This window comes from Tachysurus fulvidraco, chromosome 17 (assembly GCF_022655615.1).
Source record: "Tachysurus fulvidraco isolate hzauxx_2018 chromosome 17, HZAU_PFXX_2.0, whole genome shotgun sequence".
In the NCBI taxonomy this organism is placed as follows: Eukaryota; Metazoa; Chordata; class Actinopteri; order Siluriformes; family Bagridae; genus Tachysurus; species Tachysurus fulvidraco.
In genome coordinates this window covers 22,843,526-22,870,903 of record NC_062534.1, presented here as the reverse complement: position 1 = coordinate 22,870,903, position 27,378 = coordinate 22,843,526, and the positions used below count along the sequence as shown (strand labels likewise).

General features: G+C 39.0%; 4 protein-coding genes across 9 annotated transcripts in view; 1 reads left to right on the top strand and 3 right to left on the bottom strand.

The window, feature by feature from the left end:
* tigara (TP53 induced glycolysis regulatory phosphatase a) overlaps window positions 1-387 on the top strand; it is a 4,333-nt gene extending 3,946 nt beyond the window's left edge. For both annotated transcript variants that reach the window (XM_027136142.2, XM_047802246.1), the window contains one exon: window positions 1-387. This exon is cut by the window's left edge and continues 673 nt beyond it. The gene's annotated coding sequence lies outside the window, so the exon portion shown is untranslated.
* A 1,621-nt stretch (window positions 388-2,008) lies between these two features.
* On the bottom strand, window positions 2,009-4,481 carry LOC125139173. Of its 2 annotated transcripts, none has more exons than XM_047802248.1 (3): window positions 4,025-4,481; window positions 3,829-3,935; window positions 2,009-3,235 (listed from the first exon to the last, which is right to left on the bottom strand). In XM_047802248.1, the coding sequence occupies exons 1-3, from the start codon at window positions 4,245-4,247 to the stop codon at window positions 2,828-2,830; spliced, it is 738 nt and encodes a 245-aa protein (XP_047658204.1). In that variant the 5' UTR covers window positions 4,248-4,481; the 3' UTR covers window positions 2,009-2,827. The 2 variants fall into 2 exon arrangements, with proteins under 2 accessions (XP_047658204.1, XP_047658203.1); XM_047802247.1 differs by having other exon boundaries at window positions 4,016-4,471.
* Window positions 4,482-8,618: 4,137 nt separating this feature from the next.
* Window positions 8,619-15,027, bottom strand: fgf6a (fibroblast growth factor 6a). Its single transcript, XM_027135263.2, has 3 exons — window positions 14,347-15,027; window positions 13,520-13,623; window positions 8,619-12,048 (listed from the first exon to the last, which is right to left on the bottom strand). The coding sequence occupies exons 1-3, from the start codon at window positions 14,639-14,641 to the stop codon at window positions 11,872-11,874; spliced, it is 576 nt and encodes a 191-aa protein (XP_026991064.1). The 5' UTR covers window positions 14,642-15,027; the 3' UTR covers window positions 8,619-11,871.
* A 2,564-nt stretch (window positions 15,028-17,591) lies between these two features.
* LOC113635936 (solute carrier family 45 member 3) overlaps window positions 17,592-27,378 on the bottom strand; it is a 31,554-nt gene continuing 21,767 nt past the window's right edge. For all 4 annotated transcript variants that reach the window (XM_027135712.2, XM_027135713.2, XM_027135711.2 and 1 more), the window contains 3 exons: window positions 23,293-24,108; window positions 21,165-21,430; window positions 17,592-20,312 (listed from right to left, as the gene is read on the bottom strand). In XM_027135712.2, the coding sequence (XP_026991513.1) occupies window positions 19,902-20,312; window positions 21,165-21,430; window positions 23,293-24,108 (1,493 nt within the window). In that variant the 3' untranslated portion in view covers window positions 17,592-19,901. The remainder of the gene's footprint in view (window positions 20,313-21,164; window positions 21,431-23,292; window positions 24,109-27,378) is intronic.

Below are 27,378 nucleotides of genomic sequence, written 5' to 3'. Positions count from 1 at the left end.
CCATGCTAAATTTTGAACATAAAAAAAAAAACAATGCCGCATCGCGTGACAGTAAGTGCATGACGGAAGTCATAAAGCTAATGATGCACAGCTTTTGTTGTTACTGGTTAATGGGGCTTTAAATAAAGCTCATTTCCCCCCTTTTTCCCGAGACAAGTTTATGCCAGCAAGCACTAAACCTACTCTGGATGATAAAAAAAACAACTTGTACTCTGTGTTATGCCTTTATGAATTCCCACACCAACACCTCTCCAGATTTATAACATCTTGGACCATAGGGAAATTTTGTTCTCTTGGGTAACTCACTCTCAGTAAGTGCATTTGTCAGATTCTATAAATGTTCACAATTTTTACTGACCTAAATAAACAGTATTTTGTGCAATAAAAGTTATAGCGTTTCAAGAATAAGGTTATTACAATTGTCCATCCAATTTAGTTAAAATAAAAAATACTAGATTTCCTTTTAAACTTTACAACCTTTCAATTATATATATATATATATAAATGAATCATAGTAAAGTGTTCATTCAAGACAACAGAACAGCTTGCAAGACAACAGAACATCTTCAGTGCACATCGGCATTAATACTCTGGGACCTGTACAGGTGTGAAGAACAGCCTTCTTTTAAAGAATACGCTCTTATATGGTTTTACGATGATGGTGATGGAGAAGGTAACACTTCACCTTTCTAAAATCTCCCATATTGTAGATGTTCATTGGTTTTTAGATCCTTAAAATGTAATGCTTATCTGTAATTTACATAATTTTCATCTTGTTCAAGCCATTCAGTCAGCCCTTATTGCCCTGAGAATGGGGTGGAGTTATCCTGAAACAGGAAAGAAATGTTTCATCATACAGATAATCCGGATGGGTGTGGAGTCAAATCGAACACTCCCAAATGAAATGAAATGTGTCACTGTAATTAAAAAAAAACATAATGGGGTGGAGTTATCAACGAACATGATGCGGGGGAGTAATCCACGAAGGGACCACTTGCTTTAGGACAGAATTGTTTCATCATAGAATTAACATTCTGAAGAACTTTGTATTGATTTAAGGGTTTAACTGAACTCAAATTCCAGCTAAATAAATAAATAAATGCCCCCACAACATTATAGAACTATAGTTTTCTCCTTTAATTTGTCACCAGATATCATGATTAAAATAGGATTAATCAGTACCATCAGGTGGACTAAAAAGAGTGCATTTCAATCCCCTGTAAAATGATATCTATAATGATATCCCCTGTATAAATGATAATTGGGGCGGCATTTTCTTCTGTTACATGGTAATACTACAAATGTATCAGCAGCCACATATGAATAATACTTTTACATCAGTTACTTTTTTTTTTTTGGATTAAACATTCGCTAAACAGCTAACTACATGCACAAACCTGAGGTCAAGCTTCATTCGTGTCAATGTACCCAATGCTGAAAAGTGCACAGCTTGGTTTGATTAGGTAGAATGCCGGTTCTTCGATCGGAAAGTTCTCTCATTATCAGCGTTATCAGTTCATTTCTGTACAGTTATTTGTCTTGTTTTGATTTGTTTGTTTTGTTTTTTCTGGCTGAATCTACAAATCGGCATGGGTGCTTTTTAAAATCAGGTCAACTGGAGTTATCAGAATATACTCGATTTCTGTGCTCAAAGGAACATGAAAATGTGTTGTGAATATGATATGATGTAATGGGTACCATATCGATACTATACACAAAAAGTAATAGATGAGATTTTTTTATTGAGTATTTATTATTATAAATACAATCACAAATAGAATTAGTGTCATTAAAAAAAACAAAAAAACATCAAATATACATTAAATGCTGACAGACGTACTGTAAATTGTATGACTTATAAGACGTTAAGTTAAGTACAAAATATTATATAAAAACAAAAATAAATAAGTATGCAGAAGTGTCCAGCACCATTTGACTAATTTATAATAAAACAGAAATATTAGTAGAAATATCAATACACAAAAACAATTTAAAAATAAACCATACATATCTCACAAGAGTCAGAAACAAAACTAAAAAAATCCATAAATTGAGTGAAAACGATATCTATAATTCTCAGAAAAATCGATTTTCACTTTCAGTGACGTAGCCCATGACCATTACTCTAGAAGTGTCATAAATGACCTGCACTGTAATAACATGAAACTTTGATGCTGTTTTACTGTTAACTTATTAAATTAGGTGAAAGGACAGGTGCTGACTTTCTTAGGAAAAGACTTGTCATGTCACGTCACATCTTATGCGGCAGTTGTACGGCAGATAACTAAGAAATAAAAGACTGTTACTGGGAGATGATCGATAACAGAATGGTGTGATGTGGCCTGACATGAAGCTGACAACCCTGAGGTTGATTATTGTCCTGACCAACACCAACAAACTAACACTAACTCTTGCTTTTTTAGTTGTTAAAGAACATGTACATCTTATCCAGTTGTAGTTATCTATAATATTGTTGAATGTCCATAAGACAAGTTATATTAGCTATAAATAGTTATTTCATTACCAGTCTGTCTTTTGCTCTCATCATGTAAGAAACCACAAAACTCTCCGTCCTAAAGCCTTTCCCAGGTTAGAAAACGCAAACATACAGCCTAATGTTATAATTACTGACACTGGAGACTCCAGCTGATAATATATAATTGATCATGAACAAACCTGTGCTTTGTTTTGCAGTTAAAACGTCTGAGAATCGAGATCACGGTTGGCTAAAATGATCAGTACACTGTGGTACAACCCACAATAGATTCAATACACAGTGAAATGCAATCCCTTGAAGGTACAGTATGGAAAGATGGTGATACTCCACTCAGAACCTGACTTTTCTGTTTTCTCCGTGTTTTTCCAGAGTTGGAGTTCGTGCACTATGTGACAGCAACACCTGTAAAGGATCATCTACTGAAGTAATGGTCTCCTTCGATACATTACCACTGTGCCCCGGGTCACTTCTCCAGTTTCTCGTGGCGCTTAAATGCGGATACTCGGACCCTAAAGGGTCGGACGGATCGGTGTGCAAACTGCGTCTCTTTCTATGGTGCGTTCGTTTTTTGTGTCGCTTTGAGAAGACAAAGTTGGACAGCTTCGGTAAATTATGAGCGTATGCGTTGACGTGGCGATGTTTGACCATCAGCACATCACCCCTGCAGGACCGAAACACATCGTAGTATTTATGTCTTTTGACACGGAGAACCCGACAGTCCTCTTTGCTGACGAATACCTGTGGATAGACATGCACACACTCGTCACTTTAACTGTTAAAATGTAGACTCTTAGAGCTGTATGTGATGAGCTGGAGAGCAACATAAGCTACCAGTCAATCTCTTAAACAGCTAATAATTATAATTGTCATCATCATCTTCACTTATATAGGACTATAACTAATAAATAAGAATGAAATATTTTGAAAAAAAATGGAAAGCATTAAAAAAAATCTTCAAAGGAAAATGAAGAATATGTCAATGTCACCTGAGAATTTGATCAACTTTAATTAGGAACGTAGTCTCTAGAAATGTTAGTTTAATTGGAAATGATTTACTTTAATTAGTGAAACATACAACCTATTTAAATTAGACACCAGCATTGTATATGGGCAAGTCTTTCATCCTCCAAATGCAGCCCATACATGGTGTGAGACATTAATAAATCCTTACGTCAGATCTTCAAGATCGAACATTTGAAAAATTGCTTTTTGTGTTTAAACTGTTGCACTAAAAGCGATGTATAAAAACTTCATAAACACATATTCATAAACACAAAGATGCAAATTTATTATTATTAAGTGATTTGTGATTTTAGCTTAAGATTACTCACCGAGGTATATAATTTTCCTTTGGGGTCCAAGCATAAGAAAGCATGATTTTTCATGTTGAAGCCTGAGAAACAGTTTTTATTCTGGTCCTTCCTGTAGTTAAAGTTGCCTATGTGATTTCAGAGAAGCATGAACAATCAGTACACGTCCCAGCAATACCAGTGAAATCTAACGTAACTGCTAACGTACCTTCCGAACCTCGAAGAACAGGTTTCTGAGCTTTTTTGTTGCCTTTCTTCCTGATGAAAATGGTTTTTACTTCAAGCCATTGGTGCATTTCAGGGTCCATGGCATTGACACCAGAGGGTGAGGAGGATGCCTGCTGTAGATAGTAACATGTGGCTGTAGTGTGGAGTGTGAGAACTGCCCAGCAGAAGAGAAGGACTGAGAGCATGGTCAGTCCGGGTAAAAGATTGCACATGGAATCCCTGTGTGTCTGTATTTATTTGGGTAAAAAAAAAAAGTCCAAAGTTCTTATTTGCATACTGAAGTGGCCTGTAATTGGCCGCCATCTGTTTGGAGGCTGCAACTAGAGCTGACGTAACTTTGCTCAACCTGATGCAATGTTATCATATTATGTCATGTGAAAATGTGGTGGATTCACTGGTGAGGATTGCAGCTAATATTCCTGACTGTTAGACCAGACATTAGTCCTCTGGAAGACTTAAATTGTCTTTAAAGCATTGCTTTAACTTGGTAAGTCTGGAATGGAAATGTAAGAATGTCTTTCTTAATGGTAAAAAGGGTTCTTTAAAGGTTTATTAGATAACTAAGAGTTCATAAAAGTTCACACCATTTCTGATTTCTGACAGAATTTCACCAATGTAGCGATCTACATTAAAAAGTGTAAAACTTTCTTCACACAAATCAATAAGGTGCTTTCACACTTTTTTCTCAAGAATAAAAAGCATTAGCTTTATCATACTGTAACCATAACAACGTTCTTACCTAACCTCGATGTTAAATTTATTATTAGTCATTCTTTTTCCTAGTCAAGATTGCAATGTGTCTGGAGCCTGTTCCGTGGATACGGGACCCTGATTGGGACACCAGTCAGTTGCAACACACACTCTCCCACACACTCATTCAAACAATTTAAATTCTCCAATCTACCTACAGTACCTGCATGTTTTGGGGATTTTTTTTTGATGGTGGTGGTGGTGGTGGTGGTGGTGGTAGTGGTGGTGGTGGATCGAAACCAGAGTGTGAAACTCCACTCAACCTTTAACCCAGCTCGACTGGTCTCACCATCTCTCTGGGTACATTAAGGTACATCAAGACTATTTTCTGTTCTTCATCAAGGTGGTGAAATGAACTTCTCTTGGATTAGAGGGCTGCATTGGGATTGGGCTCCCGCGGGACCCAACGCAAATCTCGCGGGAGCGGGCGGTTTCACCTTTGCCCCGGGCGGGAGTGGGCGGTCAGAAAATTTAGCGGGAGATCCGCGGGACCCAATGGGATTTGGCGTGTAGCCTAATAATAAGAATGGAGACAACACATGGTGTTGAGAAGAAGTATTCTGGACATTAGCCTGAACTAATAATTAGTCTCCTCATTTGTATACAATCAAAATTTTCACAAGCTCTCAAGAAAAAATCTGCGGGAGTGAGCGGGAGTGGACACAAACATTGCAAGTGTGGGCGGGAGTGGAACACGCAGCTTGCGGGCGCGGGCGGTCCTGGTCAGAAATTCAGCGTGAGCGGGTGGGTGCGGGTTTATAAAAACAGTCCCGCGCAGGGCTCTACCTTGGATATCCAAACTGGTGAGTCACTGGCTGTCTTTAAAGACAGGTGAAGTAACCTACCTCTTCCTGAAATACCTTTATTTATAATTGTTTATGCATTTGAATAAATAATTGTTCTATATTTCATCCCAACAGTTTTAGGCTGATGGTATCCTTATTCTCTCACCTAGTGAACCAGTGTTGTATTCGTTGATAGAGACTTCAAAACACTTTTGTACATCGCTTTAGATAAGGGCGTCTGCCAAATGGCATAAATATACGAACATTTGTAAGAACATTATAACTAGAATGAATCTCCTTTTGAACATATAGTACAGTAATAGAAGGGAAATGTTTACATCTCTCTGCATAAGGGCCTGTAATGTTACACACGCTACGGACCAAGGTAAGAAAAACGGAGTGAGGTTTATTGAAGTCCGTGAACATGTACTGTATATCTGAAATGAACAGTACGAAGCACCACTACGTAGCAGCACACACAAACACACACACAGGGGATATCACAGGAATCCGATTCAATGAATCCTTAACTAGAGGAAGTAGGTACAGGAGCGAATCCTGTCGCTCCGATGTCGAGAACGAAGGAAGGGTAGCCGATTGCTGGAAGACAAACGGGAGTCTGGAGCTTGAATGACTGCAGGGGAAATCACGTTAGTAAATACGAGAACAGACAATGAGTGAGTGACTGAGAGTTGCTTATATAGTGTGTTGATTCGTGAAATGAGGAACAGGTGGTGCTGATTAGTACTTAGGTGAATGTGAACGCTGGTGAGTGAGGGAAGGACCTGGTGACTCTGTCAAATGGTGTAAATGGAAATGTTTTTTTTTTATCACACTGTCACAGAATATGGATGGGTTCCTCTCATGGTTTCTTCCTCGTATTGTCTCTGGGAGTTTTCACTCACCCCCAGTGCCTCTGGCTTGCTCATTATGGTAATTAAACATTTATTATTTGTATCTTGAATGTAGGGGGCACGATGGCTTAGTGGTTAGCACGTTTGCCTCACACCTCCAGGGTTGGGGGTTCGATTCCCACCTCCGCCTTGTGTGTGTGGAGTTTGCATGTTTTCCCCGTGCCTTGGGGGTTTCCTCCGGGTACTCCGGTTTCCTCCCCCGGTCCAAAGACATGCATGGTTGGTTGATTGGCATCTCTGGAAAATTGTACATAGTGTGTGAGTGAATGAGAGTGTGTGTGCCCTGTGATGGGTTGGCACTCCGTCCATGGTGTATCCTGCCTCGATGCCCGATGACGCCTGAGGCACAGGCTCCTCGTGACCTGAGAAGTTCGGATAAACCGTAGAAAATGAATGAATGAATATCTTGAATGTATCTATTACCATAAAGTTGCCTTTTAAAAAAGTCCATTGTCAAAAGAGCTATACAAATAAATCGGACTGTACCCTAGCTCAGGATCCAACTGTAGGATGGCATTGCTACCTGCTGCTGTACTGCAGTCATTACTACTTGCTGCCATACTACGGTCATTGCTACCTGCTGCCGTACTGAGGTCATTGCTACCTGCTGCTGTACTGAGGTCATTGCTACCTGTTGCCATACTGAGGTCATTGCTACCTGTTGCCATACTGAGGTCATTGATACCTGCTACTCTACTGAGTTCATTGCTACCTGCTTCTGTACTGTGGTCATTGCTACCTGCTATTGTGCTGAGTTCATTGCTGCCTGCTGCCATACTGGGTGATTGTTTATATAATGTACTATATTATTATGTTCATGAATGGGTAATAATCATTTCCCTCAAAGTGCATATGATCCTCATGAATATGTACACATTGACCAGCAGATGGCGGTCAAACATCACTATCCTTTAGCTGTTTAGTATCATCATCGTTGACTACCGAAAATCGAGAATATCAAATATCGAGAAGTATTGAGAAAGCACAAGACACCTTTAAAAAAAAACTTTTATTATCATCTCAGTAATACAGTTGACTGCTGTGCACAGCACATACGTACAAAAATAAAAGTAAAACATATTTCTTATATATTTTTTCTCTCCAGAAACTAAATGATTGGCGAAAAAAGGCTGTCTTCTTATCAACAAATCTTTTCAACAAATCAGAACTAAGGCAGGAGGTGAGGTATATGTTAAAAAAGAGGAGGGGAATTTAGAGGAAGCACAGTCCCCTCAGTGCAGGAATACAAAAGCCGGAGAAAATGCTACAAGAGGCTTCACACACACATGCACAATCCATCACTCACTATCTCTCACACTGCTCAGGTCACTAGCGAGTACAGAACAATAAATCCAGTAAAACTTGCAAAAGACACCCATTTCCATAGTTCAGTGGTTCTTTTGTTGCCTTTTTAATGTTTATGTTTTTTTGGTCGATGTAATACTTTTCTTCATGTCATCCATGCTAGATGCTTTTCACGCCTCTTAAAGGTGCAGTCTGTAATGTATAAATGTGTTTATAAACTTAGCATAATCCTAATTCCTAAGATATCTTAGAAATACACGTGATCCACAAATTACCATGCATTTGTTTATATTTTAGAAGTTAACCCTGCCCCCTGCTGGACATCCCGAGGTATGTATAATTTTAACGGAGGGGTTAGATAAGGGTAACATTTAAACATGACCTTTTTTAAACTACGTTTATAATTCACCTCAGTGTCACCAGAGGGCTCTAAACATTACACAGTGCTCCTTTAATGAAACATCTTTGTCCTCTTTGTCCTTTGTTCTTTAGCTCAAAATGAACCACATCGATGAAAATGCAGTAGCTGTGATTTTTTTTTATCAATATTTATCATATTGCATGCTTATATTCGGGTACAAAAAAGCATACTTTTATATATATATATATATATATGCATATATATATATATATATATATATATATATATATATATATATATATATATATATGCATTATATATATATATATATATGCATATATATACATATATACATATACGTATATATATATATATAATGCATATATATATATATATGCATTATATATATATATATATATATATATATATATATATATATATATATATATATATATAATTGTATTTTTATAATGGCTAAACCCTAAGTTTAAATTTTCTCCTTTTTCTCCTATGGTAACTGCCACATTGTTGTTGTTGTTGTTGTTGTTGTAGTTTTGCTGCCACTGTCACCGAACTTAAATATCATGATATACTGCCACTCCATCTCAAAATATACTTTAAATGTTATGATATGATATTTTTGCTACATCGCCCACCCCTAAAGCTACGCCATTCCTGCGCCCCAGTGCCAGAGAGGGCAAAATGAGACAAAGCCATCTGGTTCCTTATGCCATGTAAGACGATCTGTTCTCTGCAGAGCCGCAGTAGAAGAACCCAACAATCTCAAACACATTGCAGATGCCACGCAGATCAGAAAGCCCTTTCTGGCTTGTGCAGACGTATCTTACATGCTACATTAATGAGTCACAATCAGAGAATTTAAACCGGTACCATAGTTGTTTGTCTTTTCCCACCCAACTTTTGCCTTAGTTTTATTTATGTAGCGTATTCCAGAGGAGGTGGAGGGCTACTATTTTAAATCGGATTGCGTAACGTGTGTGTGTGTGTATGAGACGGCTTGGGGGGAAGGGGTTCTAAAAATATATTCCGAGTTTAACTACTCTAATACCCTCAACGAACTTCAACTCGGAAGCCATTAGAATGATTGGATTCAGTGAAGCGTGAATTGTGCTGACCAACTTTCTTAAGCTGTCAGCACTCTTCTTCTCTCTTTGTGTAAGTGCCTAGTGTTGAAACAGATAAGCAGATAGGAAATAAAATCTTAAAGTGACATCCCGACTAGTTTTACTGTTTCAGAATAGGTTTCGGTTAAGCTTGACATTTCGCTGGCAACTCAAAAAATAGTTTTGGAAGAAAACCTGCATCAGGGGTGGACAAATCACTAGCAGATAACAGATGCACAATATCAGTGTTTCATTAGCAGTTGGCAGCCAGACAAGCAGCCTCTATATTCTATATATTCTATAGCACTGTTCTATTCTATGTAATACTGATGATCAACTCTAAAAACATTATAAACATTTACAGTGTCGTCGACTATTAATAGCTAATAGTTATAAGCAGTTTAATAATCATTTATGCAGGTTTTTCATTGTTTCATCTACTCCCTTTTAACTATGAGAAAAACCTGTGTTGGAGATGTGTGATTCTTTTCTGAATCCTAGTCAGGGCCCCAGGTGGGAAAATTAAAGTGGCCCTCTTGGAATTTTTTCATTTTTATTGCCACATTGTTACCCCAGATGCCTTTATTAATAATCAAATCAATGAGCCAACTAGATAACATCTGTGCGGAAGTCTTAATGTTGTATTATGCATGCTAAATATAGTGCTAGATCATATACAGTAGCTAGGCAATAATGTACAGTACGCCGGCTACAACAGTTATCTTTGGTAAAATCTTGGGTTTTATACTCTGGATATTCTTTAAATAATCAAAGCAACCATACTGATTTGAGCAACATAAAAAATCCAACCAAAAAAGCTAGTCAGATAAATAAAATTGTATTCTCCAAACCGAGCACCAATCGCTTAGCTAGATGTCTGATGTTTGCCCTGGCATTACATTATTGTAGCCTACATCTTTCAAGCTTAATAATTTTTGCTAGCTTAATAATTCTTGCTTCCTCTTAGTTTCTTCTTGTTTGTTGTGTGTTTACTGGCTTCCAAGCTTTCCTTATTCTGATAAGCACAATAAAATAAAAATAAGGGTTTCAATTTAGCCAGCTGATGTTTTGCTGTAGAATATCAGGCCTTCATGGAGACTCAATGAAAACACGAGGCTCCAAGCAACTGTCTGCTTTAACTGTCCTGCAGCTGTGTTTTTGGGATGTACAAAGGCTAGACAGATAATCAAGGGTGCAGATTAAAAAAACATTATATACCTCTAGTAGACTAATGTGCATTTGTTTCACAAAAACAAGGATGCCAGACATTTTGCCAGACAATGACAGAACACTACAAGTAATAGCTAAACTGTGCAAGCAATATGGTTGGTCACAAGATAAAGAGTTACCTAGAATCATTCAAATTCTCACTTAGTTCCAAAGTCTGTATTCATTCACATAATTATTTCTTCATACTCTCAAATGAAATGACATTGCGTGATACTTTGTAGCCTAGCTTAGAGTTGCCCGTAGGCTAGTCTAACGATGTACAGTATGATTTGTCCACCCTTGAGCTCAGGCCTGCTGTCTTAAAGTGATACACATTCAAAATTGACAACAAGGAGCCAAAATAATAAATTAATCAATGGCAAAAATGCTCAAATTTTGTAGCCTGAGATATTCGCTCTGGATAATGGTGTCTACCTAATGCTGTAAATGTATTCGCTTTTCACATACTTGTTAAATGAGCAAAGTATCCAAACAAACTACTAATAAAACCCAAATCCTAAAATCAACCCATTTTTCTTTTCACTCTATATTTCATAAACAGATGATGAGTAGTTCTGAGGTTGTCTGGCCATGCTACAGTTCAAGTTCAAATAAAAAAGCCTCCAGTGACAAGAAGGATTAAAGGATCTTCCTCAGCTTGAGTCTCCAATACAAATGCATGCAAGCTGCTCTTATTTCTGGCAAGTCCCAGATTCTCTGATATCTAGCTGATCTAAGTAAGGAAACAGAATGAAATAAAGCTACTCACAGCCCTCTAGGAATTGGGCTGAAGCCCCCAGAGTGGCTCAACTCTGTTACAGCAGGATGCGAACATGCACAATTTTAAAACAATGCCACAGTTTAGGACGCAAAGGCACCACCATGCAAGAAAGGCGGCGATCCCGTAGGCCGTTTTCTTTCTTGCAAAATGGTGGAACAGAATAAAATCAACATTAAACAGTTAAAACATTTCTATGTCCCATGTGTGACACGCTCACACCTTTCCAAGCCGGACGTAGCTCTTTGAGGTAATAAAACGTATCTGTTTCACTTCTGAAAGCTGGAGATGTTAGTCATACCAATGACAGGGTAAGGTTTACACACCAGTTATGGCAAGCACCCATAAAAAGTGAGAGGGGGCAAAAAAAAGCTCCTTGTCCCTCGTATAATCTTAATAGAAATGATAAGCAGCAAAGAATGGCATGTACACAAAGATCAGACACACAGCTACCCATATATACATATATTTCATTAACGAGAATAAATACTATAATTACGTGTTTTATATCTTTTGATTGCAGTTCATTTTCCGTGCCTTGTACGTATATATAAGTTACCTGCGAGAATGTCCAACATGTGCAAAAAGAGTGAGTTATTGCCAGTCTCGCTCATAATCGAGGGAGGAAGTGCGTGACAGTCATAGCCGGCGTGGCCTTGGAGCCTCTCTTCAGGCGGCCATGTTTGCTCAGGGCAAGGTAGAAGCCCTTATAAATGGAAGACTCATAGGCGTTGTAGTTGTTAGGAAGCAATGTCTCTTTGAACTTGCACTCATCCCGGAAGACTCTCTGAAATAAAGTTAGGAAGTAGATGGTTAGTGGATCGAAATCACAATTTAATATAACTAAAGTCTCCTTGCAGAATGTATAGCCTAAAACCATGGCTTCCACTAAAAAAGATGACCTATGATTTTTGATTAAGAATGCAAGCCACAATTATCAAGGTTATATTTATTATTATTGGCTGGTCGTTTGAATCGAGTGACCTTAAAACAAACATTAATAACTATTTTTATTAAAAAAAGGGTTAGTTCTGAGTGACAAATGAAGGTACTAAAAGCTCTATGGTACCAGTAAATGGTACAGATGTAAATTTGATTTGTTGATTTAAAATGGAACAATCGAGGTAGCAATCACAAATTGTTTATTCTCTATTATAATTGATAATAAATCAATTGTAAGAAATGTGCAAAAAAAAAATCAAGCTTTGAAGTGTATAGGTACAGTAAATAGGCTAGCAAAGTAATTTGCCCTGACTTAGACAAATTAATGACGGTTGCAAAATTGTTTATATCTTACAGAGGCTACTAAATAAAAATTGAACAGCAGATGCAGTGGTGTCATAAAATATTAGACCATTGCCAAAAATATTGTATTGTTGCCGATTCAGTGATATCAAAATACAAGATCCGTGCCTTATAAATCAAAATTATATCACATACAAGCCTGAGATTTATATCTCAGAAAAAGCTAAAACTATTATTGAACACATTAAAATATTCCGTCTAAATTTTGAATCATTGAAGGATTGTGCTCATCTGTATTCAGGTGGTCTGTGTAATTTTTGACCCTGAGTCATTTGAGAGATCCTGTCCTAGAATGAGTCTTAAATGTCAGCTTTTGGGGTTAAAAACCAACCTGATTACTTTTTAGAATTCCTTTTATTTTTTTTCTCTCAAAAAAGGTATGCTTCACTGTACCTTTTGTTGTCACTGAGGTTGTATCTAAAAGTCTGCCTTAGTGCGTATATATTTTATCTGAAAAGAACTAATTAAAGCATCATGTAATGCTGCACTCATATTAGTACCTAAATAATACAGTACAAAAGCAAAATAAGATGCATGACCCCAGTAACAAGGAAATGTACAGTTTAATAACAGGTTTTGTAAAAAAATTTTTGCATTAATTCAAATATATATATATATATATATATATATATATATATATATATATATATATATATATATATATATATATATATATATAGAGAGAGAGAGAGAGAGAGAGAGAGAGAGAGAGAGAGAGAGTACATAGAGCAATACATAACAATAATACGCCGCAGCTGATCTAATTATGTCATAACCATAAAAGATGAGTAGTGACATAACTAACGTTATTAAGCCTCTTGATATTAATAATCATTAAACCCTGACCACAAGCCCATGCAGATACACTGTAGTGCTGAAATGCAGGATATTGGAAAACCATTTGTTCAAGCGCAACCATGGAATAATGGGCAAGGAATAATGTGCATACCTACCGTTGCGTATAACCTTCCCCGGCGGTTCATTGCGACAAACAGCTCACTTTTCAGCCCATACAGACTCACCACTCCTCTCTCCACCGCTGAGATCTCTATTAGACCTGATTAATTAACCACAACATGGACAGTTACGCATGATGACACGCACAGAGCCTGAGCGGCTAAAATGATTTATTCAGCATACATTGCATGCTTTCTACTACAAACTGCTCGTAGGCAAAAGACTATTGTTCTGCATTCTTCATGCTGTTTTATTATTCAACTCATTGTGTTATACGGAGAGAGAGAGAAAAGCTGTCAACACTGCAGATGTGGATGTGCACGACTGGTTGAGTCGTTTTTCTGAGCCGCAAATGGACGCAGTGTAAAATTAGTTAGCGTCTAATTTCGTCCCAGCATCCGTGTCACGCTGGAAGCTTTGGAAACATTCAGCGACGATTGACATTATGGCTTTTTTTTTTTTTTTTTTTAAATAGACTATCTATTGCCTTTGAACATATTTATGGTACGTGCACGCAAATCAGGATCATGCAGAAATGTAGGGATGTAGATGCATCTTGACAATGATTTGCGTCCCCGGTAGCGTTTGCATTTCTCTTTAATTCTCTAAATATGTGGGATTCACATGCATTCATTATTCTAATAGTTATTATTTATCTTACATTTTGGGTTGCAATAGGTTTCTGAATGCAAATCCTGCTACAAAAATGGGACGCAGATGCATCTTCGAAATTTAGTTTTATTTTATTCATTTATTTATTGCACCCCGCTTCTGTCTGTATGCGCTCGGTTTGCATTAGGAGGCATTTCGGGATGCAACTCACTGTACTGGTTCTCGTCATGTACACCGTTTATCCTTCCGTCTGGCAGCACCTGCAGGTGAAACCCGATGCCCACGTTGCAGTACAGCCTCCGCACTCTCTTGACACCCATCAAATAGTCGTTGTCCCCCGAGATCCCGAGCACGGAGCGCGCGAACAGCCTTTCCCACCTTGCCTCGAGCGTCGTAGCGTGGGTCCTGCGCGAGGACGCGACCCCGAGCAGAAAGCCCAGCAGAACGATCGCCGTCCGCGCCGTCGCCGTGCTCGTGTGGCGCGCGCTGCTCTCGCGCCGGGGCATGCCGTCGAGGCGCTGCTTCTGCGCAACGGCAACGGCCGACCGGTTTACCGTCGGCGCACGTGGTCAACGCGAACGGCCCTAAAAATACCGCTCGCCTCGTTTCGCTTCCGTCGCGCGCATGGCGGCAGGGGATTATTTTTGGAAGACGGGTCGGGGGCTTCGGGTGCGACGGAGATCAAGCTGCTCGTGCTGCTGCTGTTGCTGCTGCCGGTGATGATGATGATGATGACCATGTTTTGCTTCTCCGTCGTGCCACGGAAAACGCCGGTGTGGGGGGAGAGTAGACCAACGGGCTACGTCCTAAACGGCACACAGCTATATTAAACACTCAGGTTTAAAAGAGATAGGCTAAAGGGGTCTACAGGTGGGCTGTATTCACATGAAGACACACCTTACTGAGCTTATAGGCTACTACACTCTCTGATAAACGGTACTAAACTGTACCATGACTGCTGTGATACCATCAGAAATATCTTGGATGGCACCTAGTGTGTATGTATAAATCTAGAAAGTGCCTGTAGTGTCCACTTAGTCAGTTATCAACTGCTGGAGAGGTAGAAACATTCATTTAGAACATAGAATGTGTCATTAGATGTTCTGTGGTCACCATGATTATGAGAAGATTATTGTGAAATGACTTCAAAAGTCAACTTATTTTGTCAGTGTTTATTAGGTCTGGATGTTTCTTAATCACATAATTACAGTCTAATCAGCTGTTTTCCATCACTATGTACTGCCAGTAGCAAGACACAAAGTGACAGGTGAACATTTTTCATGTAGTCGTAAGACACTGGGTTGCCATTTCTGCAACATTTCTTATGACAATGTAAAGCGATAAGGACTCCTCAGAGCAGTCCTATCGCATGTATAATCCAACGTCTCTTCAATTCTCTACTCACCATTTTAGTTCCTAACTGCAAATACTTCCCACTTGTTGATGTACGTACAGAAAGTGAAGAAAAACTTAACCCTTGTTTCATCTTATGCTGTCATATACGAAGTCTAATTATGAGGTATAATTAAGCTTAGCTGGAAAACTTTTTCTTTGTTTTGAATACCATTAATTTGTCCTGGTGTGCTCGATTGGAACCTCAAGTAGTTAAAGCCATGAAAGCACTTTTATTAGTAATCTGTGGGATCTGGATTGTGAGTATGAACCGGATAAAGAGGTTGCTAGTCATTAGGCCCTTTATATGGGCATATAATGTGACAGTGAGAGAGGAAATTATACAACACTGTCAGAAATATGAACCTTTCGCTCAGATATGGTAAGAAATAACTAAGTTTTTCTTAGTTATTTCTTACCATATCTGAGCGAAAGGTTCATATTTCGTCTGTACAACAAAAATTAAACAAATTACACGTAGCATCAACCGCAAGCTAAACTTGCATTGTTCAACCCTAGGGCTGCAGTTAGATATTACTGGAGTAACAATGTAAAAATTTGATTGTTTACCTATCCTTAAAAAGTGTATTACTGTAGCATAAAGTCATTCATAAAACAGTAATGTTAAAGTCTTCTTCAAAGATCGCTAGAAAACTTGTAAGGTGTCACCAGGTCTCGCTTTGACCAATCAGAAAACAAAGCTAACCTGGAGTCATTTATAGAGTTCTAAAAATAGTATATTGCTACACAATAATTACACAATTCTTGTATATTTCTACACAATATTTACAGAATTAATTACTGCACAATTTACACAAAGAATATCAATTATTTCTCACTGGTCTGCCATTTTGTCAGATGAAGAAGGATGCTTGTTGATCTTACTCACACTGATGCTAATTAACAAGTCATTAGATCAAGTCTTGGTCTTAAATTTGTAGTAAATTTATGTTTCATTTATTCCAAATAAAGACCTTATAACTGCCAAAACACCATAAATTAAGCTATCAAAAGATATGGATGTGATTAAGCTCAAATATTTCTTGTATTTCTTTTTATAATCCCAATTGTTTATTAGTACTTTATTTTTTAAAATCCTTTAAACTTCCAGAAAGAGTTGGTGGCACTGTTCCTATCAGTATCACTCTATACATTTAATCACTGTAACTGAAAAGATTTAGTTTGCATAAAGGAAAAAAGAAAGGTAGTGTGTGTAGACTGGAATTTTCTGTGACAAGGAAACTCTGTTGTAAAGTAGGGCTCTTTTAAAACGTCCCCCAAAGGAACAACCCAGGATTTTTTTTTTATTTTTTTTTTTTAGAGTGTAATGGAACAGTTTAGACAAAGAGTGATAGTAAAGGGCTTAATTTGATCATTTTAGTGACGTTTTTTTCTTCTGGCTGGGAGAAAAAAATGCAACACTAGGCAGCAGGTGGCGCTGTTTCATGTCACTAGAATCGATAGAAATCAATTTAAACAGAGATTTAAATGTACTTAGTTTAATACACCAGTGTTTCCCAGATCTGCTCCTCAGACCACAAGCTCATTAACTAAAATCCTTAATTGTGTTACAGCAAACGTTTAATTTTACAATGTAGGTTTAAAATGATTCACTCTAAAAAAAAACATTGGGCAAAAATCAATAACTCCACTCTCTTGGTAGTTATAGGTGAATTTTCATCAGTTAAAAAGCACCATAATGTCAGAAGGAACCTGTTGTTTATGGATGGAGGGAATCACCAGTGTCTGGGCTTTGTTACAGTCAGAGGAAAGATGTACGTTTTCTGACATACTGCAGGAAGAAAAAGCAAGCATGTTGAGGGATTTACTATTTATAACTGCTATAACGTAAGAGATAACAGGAACCAATTTGTTCTGGATTGTTCTGCAAGATTAAGTCTATCTATAAATGATGATGTATGACATAGTATTCATTACATCAATCCAGCCTGTTTATTTTTCCGTATCATTACACCCTCCTTGGTGCTTCCTTACCTATTTCACTCAGCGAAGGTTTAACTAAATAGCTACGAATAGCCGACAAAAATAAACAGACATCTGAGGTGAGATTTGTTACAATATATTTTAATATAATGAACTTCAACTATTAAAATGTGATGCAAAATCCAAAGACGTCTGTTGGGCAAATATAGTGGTTATAAAATCCTCACCTGAATAGACACATATCAGGAACTGGGATTGAGTTAATAAAGCTGCACATTGCCGAGAAACTCCATGAAGCACAAATCCAGTAACATTTTGAAAAGTAAGCACTGATTTGTGGTTTGGGGGAAAGACATAACCCGATTTATACCGTGAGCTTCAGTCTATAAGCTCCACTGTACACACAACTCTGAGTCAGGATGAAGACATATTCACAGAAATAAACAGAATCTATTTTTTTTACTTCGATGTAAAGCAAACTCGTCTTCCAGAAATTCCTGACTCACACAACAAAGACACAAAAGCAACAACAGGCTCATTTTCCATACACCTAATACATAAGTTTAGGCACTTTAAAGTCGAGTCATTCTAACCGAAAGGACAGGATGTTCTTTAAATGTTTCTCAAAGGCAATTTATACAATATTAAAGTTCATCAAAATCAATAGAAAGGATGAATGTTCTTAAAGGGATTTCGTTCTGTTCTAGTCAATGACAGTAAGTGTAGAAGCATACGATGTACAGTACTCTACCAGTCAAACGTCTAGACACTCGGCTGAATCGAATCCTTTTTTTACCCAAACAAAAAGTTTTCATGTAGAAGCAGTGAAGAGCTCTGAGTATTCAGGAATCTCCTGGGTGAAGCTTCTCCTAAATCTTCTTTAGAAGACACTGAGTGTTTTTAAAGCTCCATCACAATCACTTTTTTACAATCAGTTTTTTTTTAGGTCCGTATGAAATTTTGTGTTTATTTGACCGGTCCTAATCTTTTCATTGTTACTGTATGAAAGTGGCAACGAGTAAGAAGGGGTGCACAAACATTTGACTGGCAGTGTATTAGATAATATAAAAAAAAAAAAACATCAACAACAACGACAACAATGCAACCAAACCGTAACAGGCTGCAAAATGAGTCATATTTTAAATCCATGAGTGTATTTAATTATCGAATGAATTTGACATATAATTGCTAACAGCAGACGTAATAAATTAAAATGTAACTCAAGAATCATTTATTTTAAATAATTTATGGCTGTTTAATGTAAATACACTCAACAAACTTTTTACTAGATACAATATACCAGTAGACAGAATGCACACAGGTCTGTCCTGAGAGACTCTTACACATATGCTCTCACACATACACTCTTGACACAGCACACACACACACACACACACACACACACGCACACACGCACACACACACACTCACTTGCGGTCATACACTTTCATCCACACACTATCTTTTTTTATAAATTCATGTCCCAACATAATTCCAATTCGGAATTCCCTGCTATAGAATCATATTCATGATGATGATGATGATAAGGATGATGATAAAAAAATGAAGATTTGTGGCACAAAATGTTTCTACAGTATCATGTAGGTAGTATAATCCCTGTACAAAAATAATCTAGATTGTCTTTTTTTTTTTTTAGCTTCTGCCTTAATTTGACTGTTAGTGCTGGTTACCAAACACGTAGACAAAAAGTCTTCCATGAACTACATAATGTTCCCGTGACGCCATCAACGGAACATAAATACAGATGACCTCGGCAAGCATGTTGCATCCAAAAATTCCCATAGGGATATAAATACAATTGTGTATCTATATATTATTAATGTACAAAAATATATACAGCAAAATAGTTATTTTTCCAAATCTTTACATAACATAAAGGCATTGCGTCACACATCGCATCTCTCTGATGCGATTGTTGGTCCGAGTTGTGTTTTTATTTTATTTTTTATTTTTTTTTGGGTGTGAGACAGAAGTGAACAAAAAGCCTGAGCAGTGAGTGTGAAGTCATGCTCACAGTGATGTAAAGCCATAGAGGCTTTTCATCACAATGATGACTGTGATGATAAGACATGCCGTTAGTGCAAAGGGGAAAAAAATGTAAAAAGAAATATTAACATTAATTAACTTTAAATATTAACGTATGAACTTAGAATACTTGGTTTCCTGGTCTGGGCTAGCAAGTGGTGAGAATGACTGACAGGAAGGATGTTGAGACAGGCAGGATGTTATTGTGTGAGCAGACTTGAGAAAGAACAGCAGGTCATCATGCTGAATGACTACAGATTTATTGCAGTTTTTCTTTTTTTTTTGGTGTTCTAGTAGCTTGCAGTCTAAATCTGTGTCACCAGAAGCTGTTTACCTTTCTGGAGAGAAGCCTTAAAAGGCACCTGGTCTCAAATATGTAGTTTTCTACAAGTGTTCAAGATCCTTCTGTTCGAAGATGACACGTGTAGCAAAATATACACTGATTGCACCGAAAATAGCAGAAGAAGCAATGTAGGCAGTGACGGATTGTGTGAACTGGACGATCATGCCCATGAACAGAGAAGGGAAGACCTGAGAGAGCAAGAAGGTGCTATCAAGGATGGCAAAATCCAAGCCCACGCCACGTTTGTCATAATCATCTGATCTGTGATCGAGGTGCGTACCATTCTGACCCTGCTGAGGAGCGTAAAATTCCACATCGTCTTGGTCGTAGTGGGTGTGGCCGTTATGATTCGGATCGCTCGCGTCTTCGGTCAGAGCGAGGCGTGTGGTTTCGTTGGGGATGTACGTCCTGTTTGTGTGTGTTTTTTTGGTTTTGTTGGTTGGCATATACACCTGTGGGAAATCAGAGGGACCACAACGGATTATTTTTATTACAATATGCATTCTAGTATCAAGCTAAATATATGAGTACAATCTTAACGAAATAACCTCAAGAAATACTTTGAGTTATCTCTGAGAGTAAAGACTTTGAGCAGGTAGCAGTTAAGTGTGAAGTGTCCCAGAGGAACAAACTAAAGAACCATTCAATGATGTTTAATGGAAGCTTTTTACTATACTGGTCTTAGCAATGGGATTTTAAAACGAATATAACACATACTGTACGTGGGGTATACCAGTTGTGGACTAAACATTTTAATCCATTTTAAATCTGTTAACTAGACTTCAGAAAGATGCTTAAATGAAATCAATGAAATCAAACCTCCATGTTCCTGAAACCTCGAGTGTGATAATCTGCAAATCTAGATAAACTATAGCCAAAAAAATGACCGATGATGCTCATGGAAGCTACAGTAAGACGATTTTGTATACACATTTGACACCGTCGTGCTAAACTGGATGGGACAATGGATTTGTGCTCCTTACATCACTTGGCTGATTCTTATTCTTTGTTGACGCTATTGCCACATCACATGACTTTCTGCTATTGTAGGCAGTTTGGGGTTGGCAGCTTAGTAGTGCTGGGGCTCGTGCTAGTAGTTCCCTGTTCTTACGATCAACAAACCAGAGCCTTTACCACTTGAGCCACCACCGCCACATCCTGCTCTGTTGATCGACAGCACTTGGTCTGGAGGATCACCCAGAAATCTTTGTATTTCCTCATCTTGAGGTAAAACCTCATAGCTATGTGAACATTTATGAATGGACTAAAGTGACTTATTCCTTTTAGCAGAGTTTAAAGCCTACCTCCTTATCTTGGTGATAGTGGCAGGTGAGTGTGTATGGCAGAGTCTGTAAGGTGGCAAAGGCAAAGCCAGTAAGGGCTGACATCCCTGTGACCAACATCACACTCTTGGACATGCAGATGACGACTGCCGAGAGGGTAAATGATACCATGCTGAACAGGAAGACCTTCCTGGATCCGAACGTACACACCAGCCGGTTCATGATTAGTGAGAAAAAAGTTGAGGTAGCACACTGCAGGAACAGCCCCAGACTGCCCATACGGATGCCTGGAGAAACAGACACTAAATCTTTATACTGGAAGATCATATACAGTATATGAACACTTATAATCCTGTAGTTTGACAAGCAAAAGTATCCTAAATAGGTGGAGTTACAGCACAAACTATTCACAGATTAGAATTAACATCTAAACAAGAAACTGTTTTTTTTTGTGTAAATTATCAATAGGCATATAATTTAGCGTATATTGCTTTTATAAACATTTGTTCATTTGCTGAGTCTGAATCAGAGAAACATTCTAACATTGATTTTAAATGATACTTAGTGATTGGTAATCGGTTGGTTTTATATTTGGTTTGGTTTCTCATTGGGGTCACAATGGCTTAGTGGTTAGTACGTTCGCCTCACACCTCCAGGGATGGGGGTTCGATTCCCGCCTCCGCCTTGTGTGTGTGGAGTTTGCATGTTCTCCCCGTGCCTCGGGGGTTTCCTCCGGGTACTCCGGTTTCCTCCCCCGGTCCAAAGACATGCATGGTAGGTTGATTGGCATCTCTGGAAAATTGTCCGTAGTGTGTGAGTGTGTGAGTGAATTAGAGTGTGTGTGTGTGCCCTGCGATGGGTTAGCACTCCGTCCAGGGTGTATCCTGCCTCGATGCCCGATGATGCCAGGCTCCCCGTGACCCGAGAAGTTCGGATAAGCGGTAGAAAATGAATGAATGAATGGTTTCTCATTGCAAATAATTCAAATAAACACTGAAAACTGAGCTGGCACTAAACAAACTATTATAGAATTAAATCATTTTTTTAGTCAAAATATGCAAAACAACAGGCACCATAAACGAAAAAAAAAAAGTCATTGTATATCCAGGCTTAACTTGTCTCCAGACTCTAAATGTCTCTAAAAGGCTGTCTTTTTAAAGATGGTGAGAGTTCAGTTAGCTTTGCCAAGACATTAGAGACAAAGCCAACCTTAAATCTTCAATAGCACATGTTTGAAAAGGCACTGGGTTGTAAAGTACAAATTGTAAACTGTCTTCACACACCACAAATTCAGAGCTTAAACACAGTCCAGCAGGCCAAACATGTCTGAAGCTGTGCTGTTTTGTGATCGTCTACCCAAAGACCAGTCTAGGAGCAGTGCTCAGAAATAAACAAGTAAATTGGCTATAGTTTGCTGTTGCTATTGATAGACAAACTCAGGAGACTCAATTTTTTGTTCTTGGGTGTGTACCAAGTCTGTTAGTACAGTATGTTGTGTTGAAGAACGACCGTTTAGGATCTTATGCAACCCAGGAAAGCTTAAGCTCAAGGTGTGTGAACTGCTGATTCTTTGAAGCAGGGCAGCAAAGCATGACCGTGCGTCCATCTGTATGTTTGGGTGACTCACGGCACGGCCACTGATTGTGGGTGAAGGTTAACTCTAGTTCACACAGAACAGCCAGACATGCTGGCCATGAGAAAGGAAGCAACACAGCATCAACACCAGCAAAACAAACTCATTACCAGGGGAAAAAATGATTACTTGAGGGGGTGAAAAACACAAAGCAGACCACTTCTGACAGAAAACAGACGGCCGAGTGAGACACAGGGCTGTGAATTTTCATCAGAAGAGCCAGGACATTTCTGTTTAGTAGCCCTGGCATACAAATAAGCTTTTTTTTTTAAATCTTTTTCACCCCATTCATCCCTTATCTTTACCTCCCAGTTCAGTGGTTAGCAAGAACAGACTGTTTTTTCTCATAATACAAGTTAACAGTTACATGTGTGTGATACAGTGCCTTATTCTTCACCAGCAGGTTATTTATCGACTCTCTTTGGTGGGTTATTTAAAAAAATTTTTTTTATTATTTTAGTTCATTAAACTATTAAAAATACATACAAACTGATAAAAAAAGAAGCATTGTCTCACCTTCATCATATTGCTGCCTAGGAACTGTGCCCGGTGCAGCACTTGGCACTCCTTTGTAAAGTCCCTCTCCGACAAAATCTGTGTAGAAAAGCATGAAGCTCACAATGGCCATCCAGCTGCTTAGCTGGGCAGCGCAGAGGCGCCTCATGACATATGGCACATGGCAGTAGCTTCTGAAGATTGCAGGTGTAACTGACCAGCAGGTCCTGAGTACACATATCAAAGAACCTGCCCTTGGAAGGCAGATCTTAAAGCGTCTCCGGGGCATATAGCACATAGAGAGGCATCCAGCCCAGGTCTCGGAATCCTCTTTCTCCTCTGATGCCTTCATGGTGACCAGCACGCAGAAGACGAAGATGAGAATAAGGAAAGTGAAGAGTCCCTTAGCTTGGCCACCCAGGTATTGGGCAAGTGGACCAGAGCTCCAGTCGAGCAAAGACAGGAGATACCCTATGCACGAGCCCAGACTCGTCATAAAGGAGAATGTAGCAAAGGCACGGGCACACTCCTCACGTCCACCGTACAGGTCTGAGAGTAGTGCCTCCAGTGGCGTGAAGCACACCTGGCCACAGAAGTCCAGCAGCACCACGCCCAAGATTAGCAGACCCACCTGGAGTGGCTGGTTAGGATCGGGACTGCCACCCCAGCTGAGGTGGGCAGCCAGGACGTCAGCGTGAGGGATGATGAGCATGGCCACGAGCACACCCAGAGAAAGCAGCCAGATGAAGGGACGTCTGCGTCCATAGCTACTGCTACAGCGGTCACTGGCTGAACCGATTAGAGGGATGAAGATGAGTCCCAGAACTGGACCAATACCTGCAGAGAAATTAACCGTCACTTATATTGTATTCATTTTATAGTGTACAGTAATACCTTGAGATACGAGTTTAATTCCTTTCGTGACTTTGCTCGTATCTCAATTTGCTCGTATCTCAACGCAATTTTCCCCATTTAAATCAATTGAAGGTGTAGTCGCACATGTTCAAATTTTTTAACAGATCCGACGCTCAAAACGAATCCGCAGATGGTCGGCACCTCACGCAGCGCCTTTGCGACTCTTCATGGGAAACGAACGACTTCCGGTTTATCGGCCGTCATTTGTCGTGTGCAGTGGAAAGGCGGATTTAACCAAGTGAGACGTGGGAAGCTGAGGTGGGTGAAACAGAGCACACGTGGTTGATGGGGATCTTTGTTTTGACGCGGCGGCGGCTCGGATGTCCGTATCTCAAAAATTTGCTCGTATCTCAAGGCAAAAATTTGGTCGAATCACAGCTCGTATCTCAAAAAATTCGGATGTCAAAGCACTCATATCTCGAGGTATCATTGTATTTGAAAGTTTCTGAAGGCCCGAGATGCATAAGGTAAAAATAGATTCCGGCAAGGACAAAGGAAAGACACAAGCTGTGGGACAAACTGTACCTAAAATGGGAAATTTTAAGGAGAAACTGTACCTAAAATGGGAAATTTTAAACAGGTACACACTGTGCTTCTTAATGACGAAGTTAATCACTGACTCAGCATTTCGCAGCTGAAACCTCTATAAGCATCAGGAGTTTCAAGATCAGCTCTTCTCCCCCCAAACCTCTGCTCTCTACCTCCTTTCTAATTAAGGACAGATGACTAAGCCAGAATTCACAGCCAAATTCTCAGGGGCTATTTCTAGCTGCAGTAGCAGCAGATGATGAGTTGAGGAGATGTTCAGGAAGATATTAAGTTCACTGTGGAAATACTGTATGATCCAGAAGACTTCCTGCTCAGTGATGAGGCAAGGGTACCCATGGCAATAAAGTCATTATTATTTTAAAACCTAAAGGGTCATTTGTTTCTGCTGTGGCTTGGGTAACTGAAACTTGGGTCACTGAGATGTGTGGGCAGTTGCTTGATAGTATCTTATGAAAGACATTTTGGCCCAAAATAAAGAACGATAAAAGGAAAAGAAACCTGGAACAGAACCAGAAAGTTTTATACTGTTCAGGGATATAAAAGGTTTGAAATAACACACCGCAAACAAAGCAATAATGCACGTCTGATCTGAAGGTGTTAAAGCAGGACTTGACAAAGCATGCTATTCCTGCAGCAGGGTATCACTATGGAAGCGGTGGAAACGGATAGCCGAGGGAACGCGCTGGCCTTAAAGAAATTTATCAAAGGATATCCGTCATCGAGCGCTGTAAGACCGTGTGTATCTGGCTTCTGTTTCAACATAGTTCTGAGAGTTTAAAAGGTTATGAGAATTTGGGTTCTCATTCACTGTGCAACGTTTTGAAATCTTCTCACATATCAAAGTGCTCATCAATGATCAGTAACGATTGGTCAGCAGATGTTTAATTCTCTATAAGAGCAGAATGTCAGGGTTCAATTCAGATTTAAATGAATGCATTTCTGGCAGTAGTGTTTGTCTTATTGACTTCACGACAAGGAAATGCTCATGATGATGATGATGATGATGATGTTGATGGAATGACTGTTTATAGCTGCTATACAGAAAGTGTTAACAGGAAGCAATTTATTCACAGCACTTAACTATAAATGGATAAAATATCAGTGTCATTCTTTAACTGATGGCAGATTGTTGTGGTAGTAGACGAATAAATCATGAGGACAATTTAAAGCCCCCATTAATTCCCAACTAATTTGTCACTGTGTGTGTGGAGTTTGCATGTTCTCCCTGTGCCTTGGGGGTTTCTTTGTCCGTAGTGTGTGAGTGTGTGAGTGAATGAGAGAGTGTGTGTGCCCTGCGATGGGTTGGCACTCCGTCCAGGGTGTATCCTGCCTCGATGCCCGATGACGCCTGAGATAGGCACAGGCTCCCCGTGACCCGAGAAGTTCGGATAAGCGGTAGAAAATGAGTGAATGAATGAATGAATTTGTCACTGTTTCACACTTACTACTAAGTTACCTGTTGCACACATTTCCATGGGAAGCCAGACAAAATCATGGTTCAATCACCCGAAAATAAGAAAATATTAACCAGCGTCTTGAGTTTACATGAGTTCACAGATGCTCAAAATGTAGCTCTTGTATTTTATCTAACAGCGTAGTTTCATAGTTTCAGTGGATTCGATGCTTAGTTACTTATTTGTGCTTTTTTCTTATCTGTAAAAATCCCTGTCTAAGCAGGAAAGTGCTCTGGTTTAAAGGGAGCGGTTTGAAGAAAGGGAACAGATTCCTATGTCTGGCAGACGTTAGCTAGAATTGCTAATATTGCTTACTGCAGCTTTAAGTGACTGCCAAAGTCAGCAAAAAGTCATTTGAGGTCGAGTTTGAAAACACAACCTTCTCAAACTGAACACTTACACGCAGTTCAGCTGGCATTTAAATATCAGTGAATGTCAATGGGGTGCTCACGTATTTCTCACAAAAGTGTTTGGAGCTTTCTCATGAAAATCGAAACGCTAGTATAAACACACACACATACACACACACAATATAAAACAATACTGCAGTGTTTCAGACACACAAATGCTCAGCAGCTTTAGTAAGATGCTTACACAAAACCCCAGAAGGGGGCAGGAGCCATTATTTTTCAGCAGAAAGACACCAGCTGTGAGGCACCGACACACCAGTGTATAAGGATAGAAAAGAAATCACAAAGACGACTTAAAAAACACCTCCAAACTGCTTAGCGATGCCAAAAATAGTGAGTGCTTTGGAGCTTGATGAGGAAAGATTTGTAATTTTGTTAACTTTATATAGTGTTTATAGACACTTTGTTTATTCAGGAAAGTTTTGCATTCTTTCGCCTTTGTGAGTTTAGCGAATACACAGTGCTTGCCAGGATGGATGGGACTGCACACAAAGGCTCTTTTTCTCTTGCTTTGCAGCTGTTGAAGAGGAAAAGCAGTGCACACTGTACATCTTCTCACTATACATCGCTTCTCCAGTCCTCTCCAAGTGACCCATGTGGGTTCAAGGTCATGTGCACATTATAATGAAAGCTAAACTTCTCCACATGGACAGAAGAAGGCATCAGGCATCTTATACTCTTGTTTCTGAACAACAAATTTTGAAAAACAATGGCTCAGATCCATCATATGCTTATAACAAAATCTACTACTTCCTTTAGCATTTACAATTTCTAACTCG

Excerpts from the sequence above, each read along its gene's own strand:
- LOC125139173 (XM_047802247.1), bottom strand. The coding sequence starts at position 4,247 with ATGTGCAATCTTTTACCCGGACTGACCATGCTCTCAGTCCTTCTCTTC. Across the intron at positions 3,936-4,015 it reads TGTTCTTCGAGGTTCGGAAG|GCAACTTTAACTACAGGAAG; the intron begins GTACGTTAGCAG and ends GAAATCACATAG. Across the intron at positions 3,236-3,828 it reads AAGGAAAATTATATACCTCG|GTATTCGTCAGCAAAGAGGA; the intron begins GTGAGTAATCTT and ends GTCTATCCACAG.
- fgf6a (XM_027135263.2), bottom strand. The coding sequence starts at position 14,641 with ATGCCCCGGCGCGAGAGCAGCGCGCGCCACACGAGCACGGCGACGGCG. Across the intron at positions 13,624-14,346 it reads ACATGACGAGAACCAGTACA|GTCTAATAGAGATCTCAGCG; the intron begins GTGAGTTGCATC and ends TTAATTAATCAG. Across the intron at positions 12,049-13,519 it reads GGGGAAGGTTATACGCAACG|AGAGTCTTCCGGGATGAGTG; the intron begins GTAGGTATGCAC and ends ACTTTATTTCAG.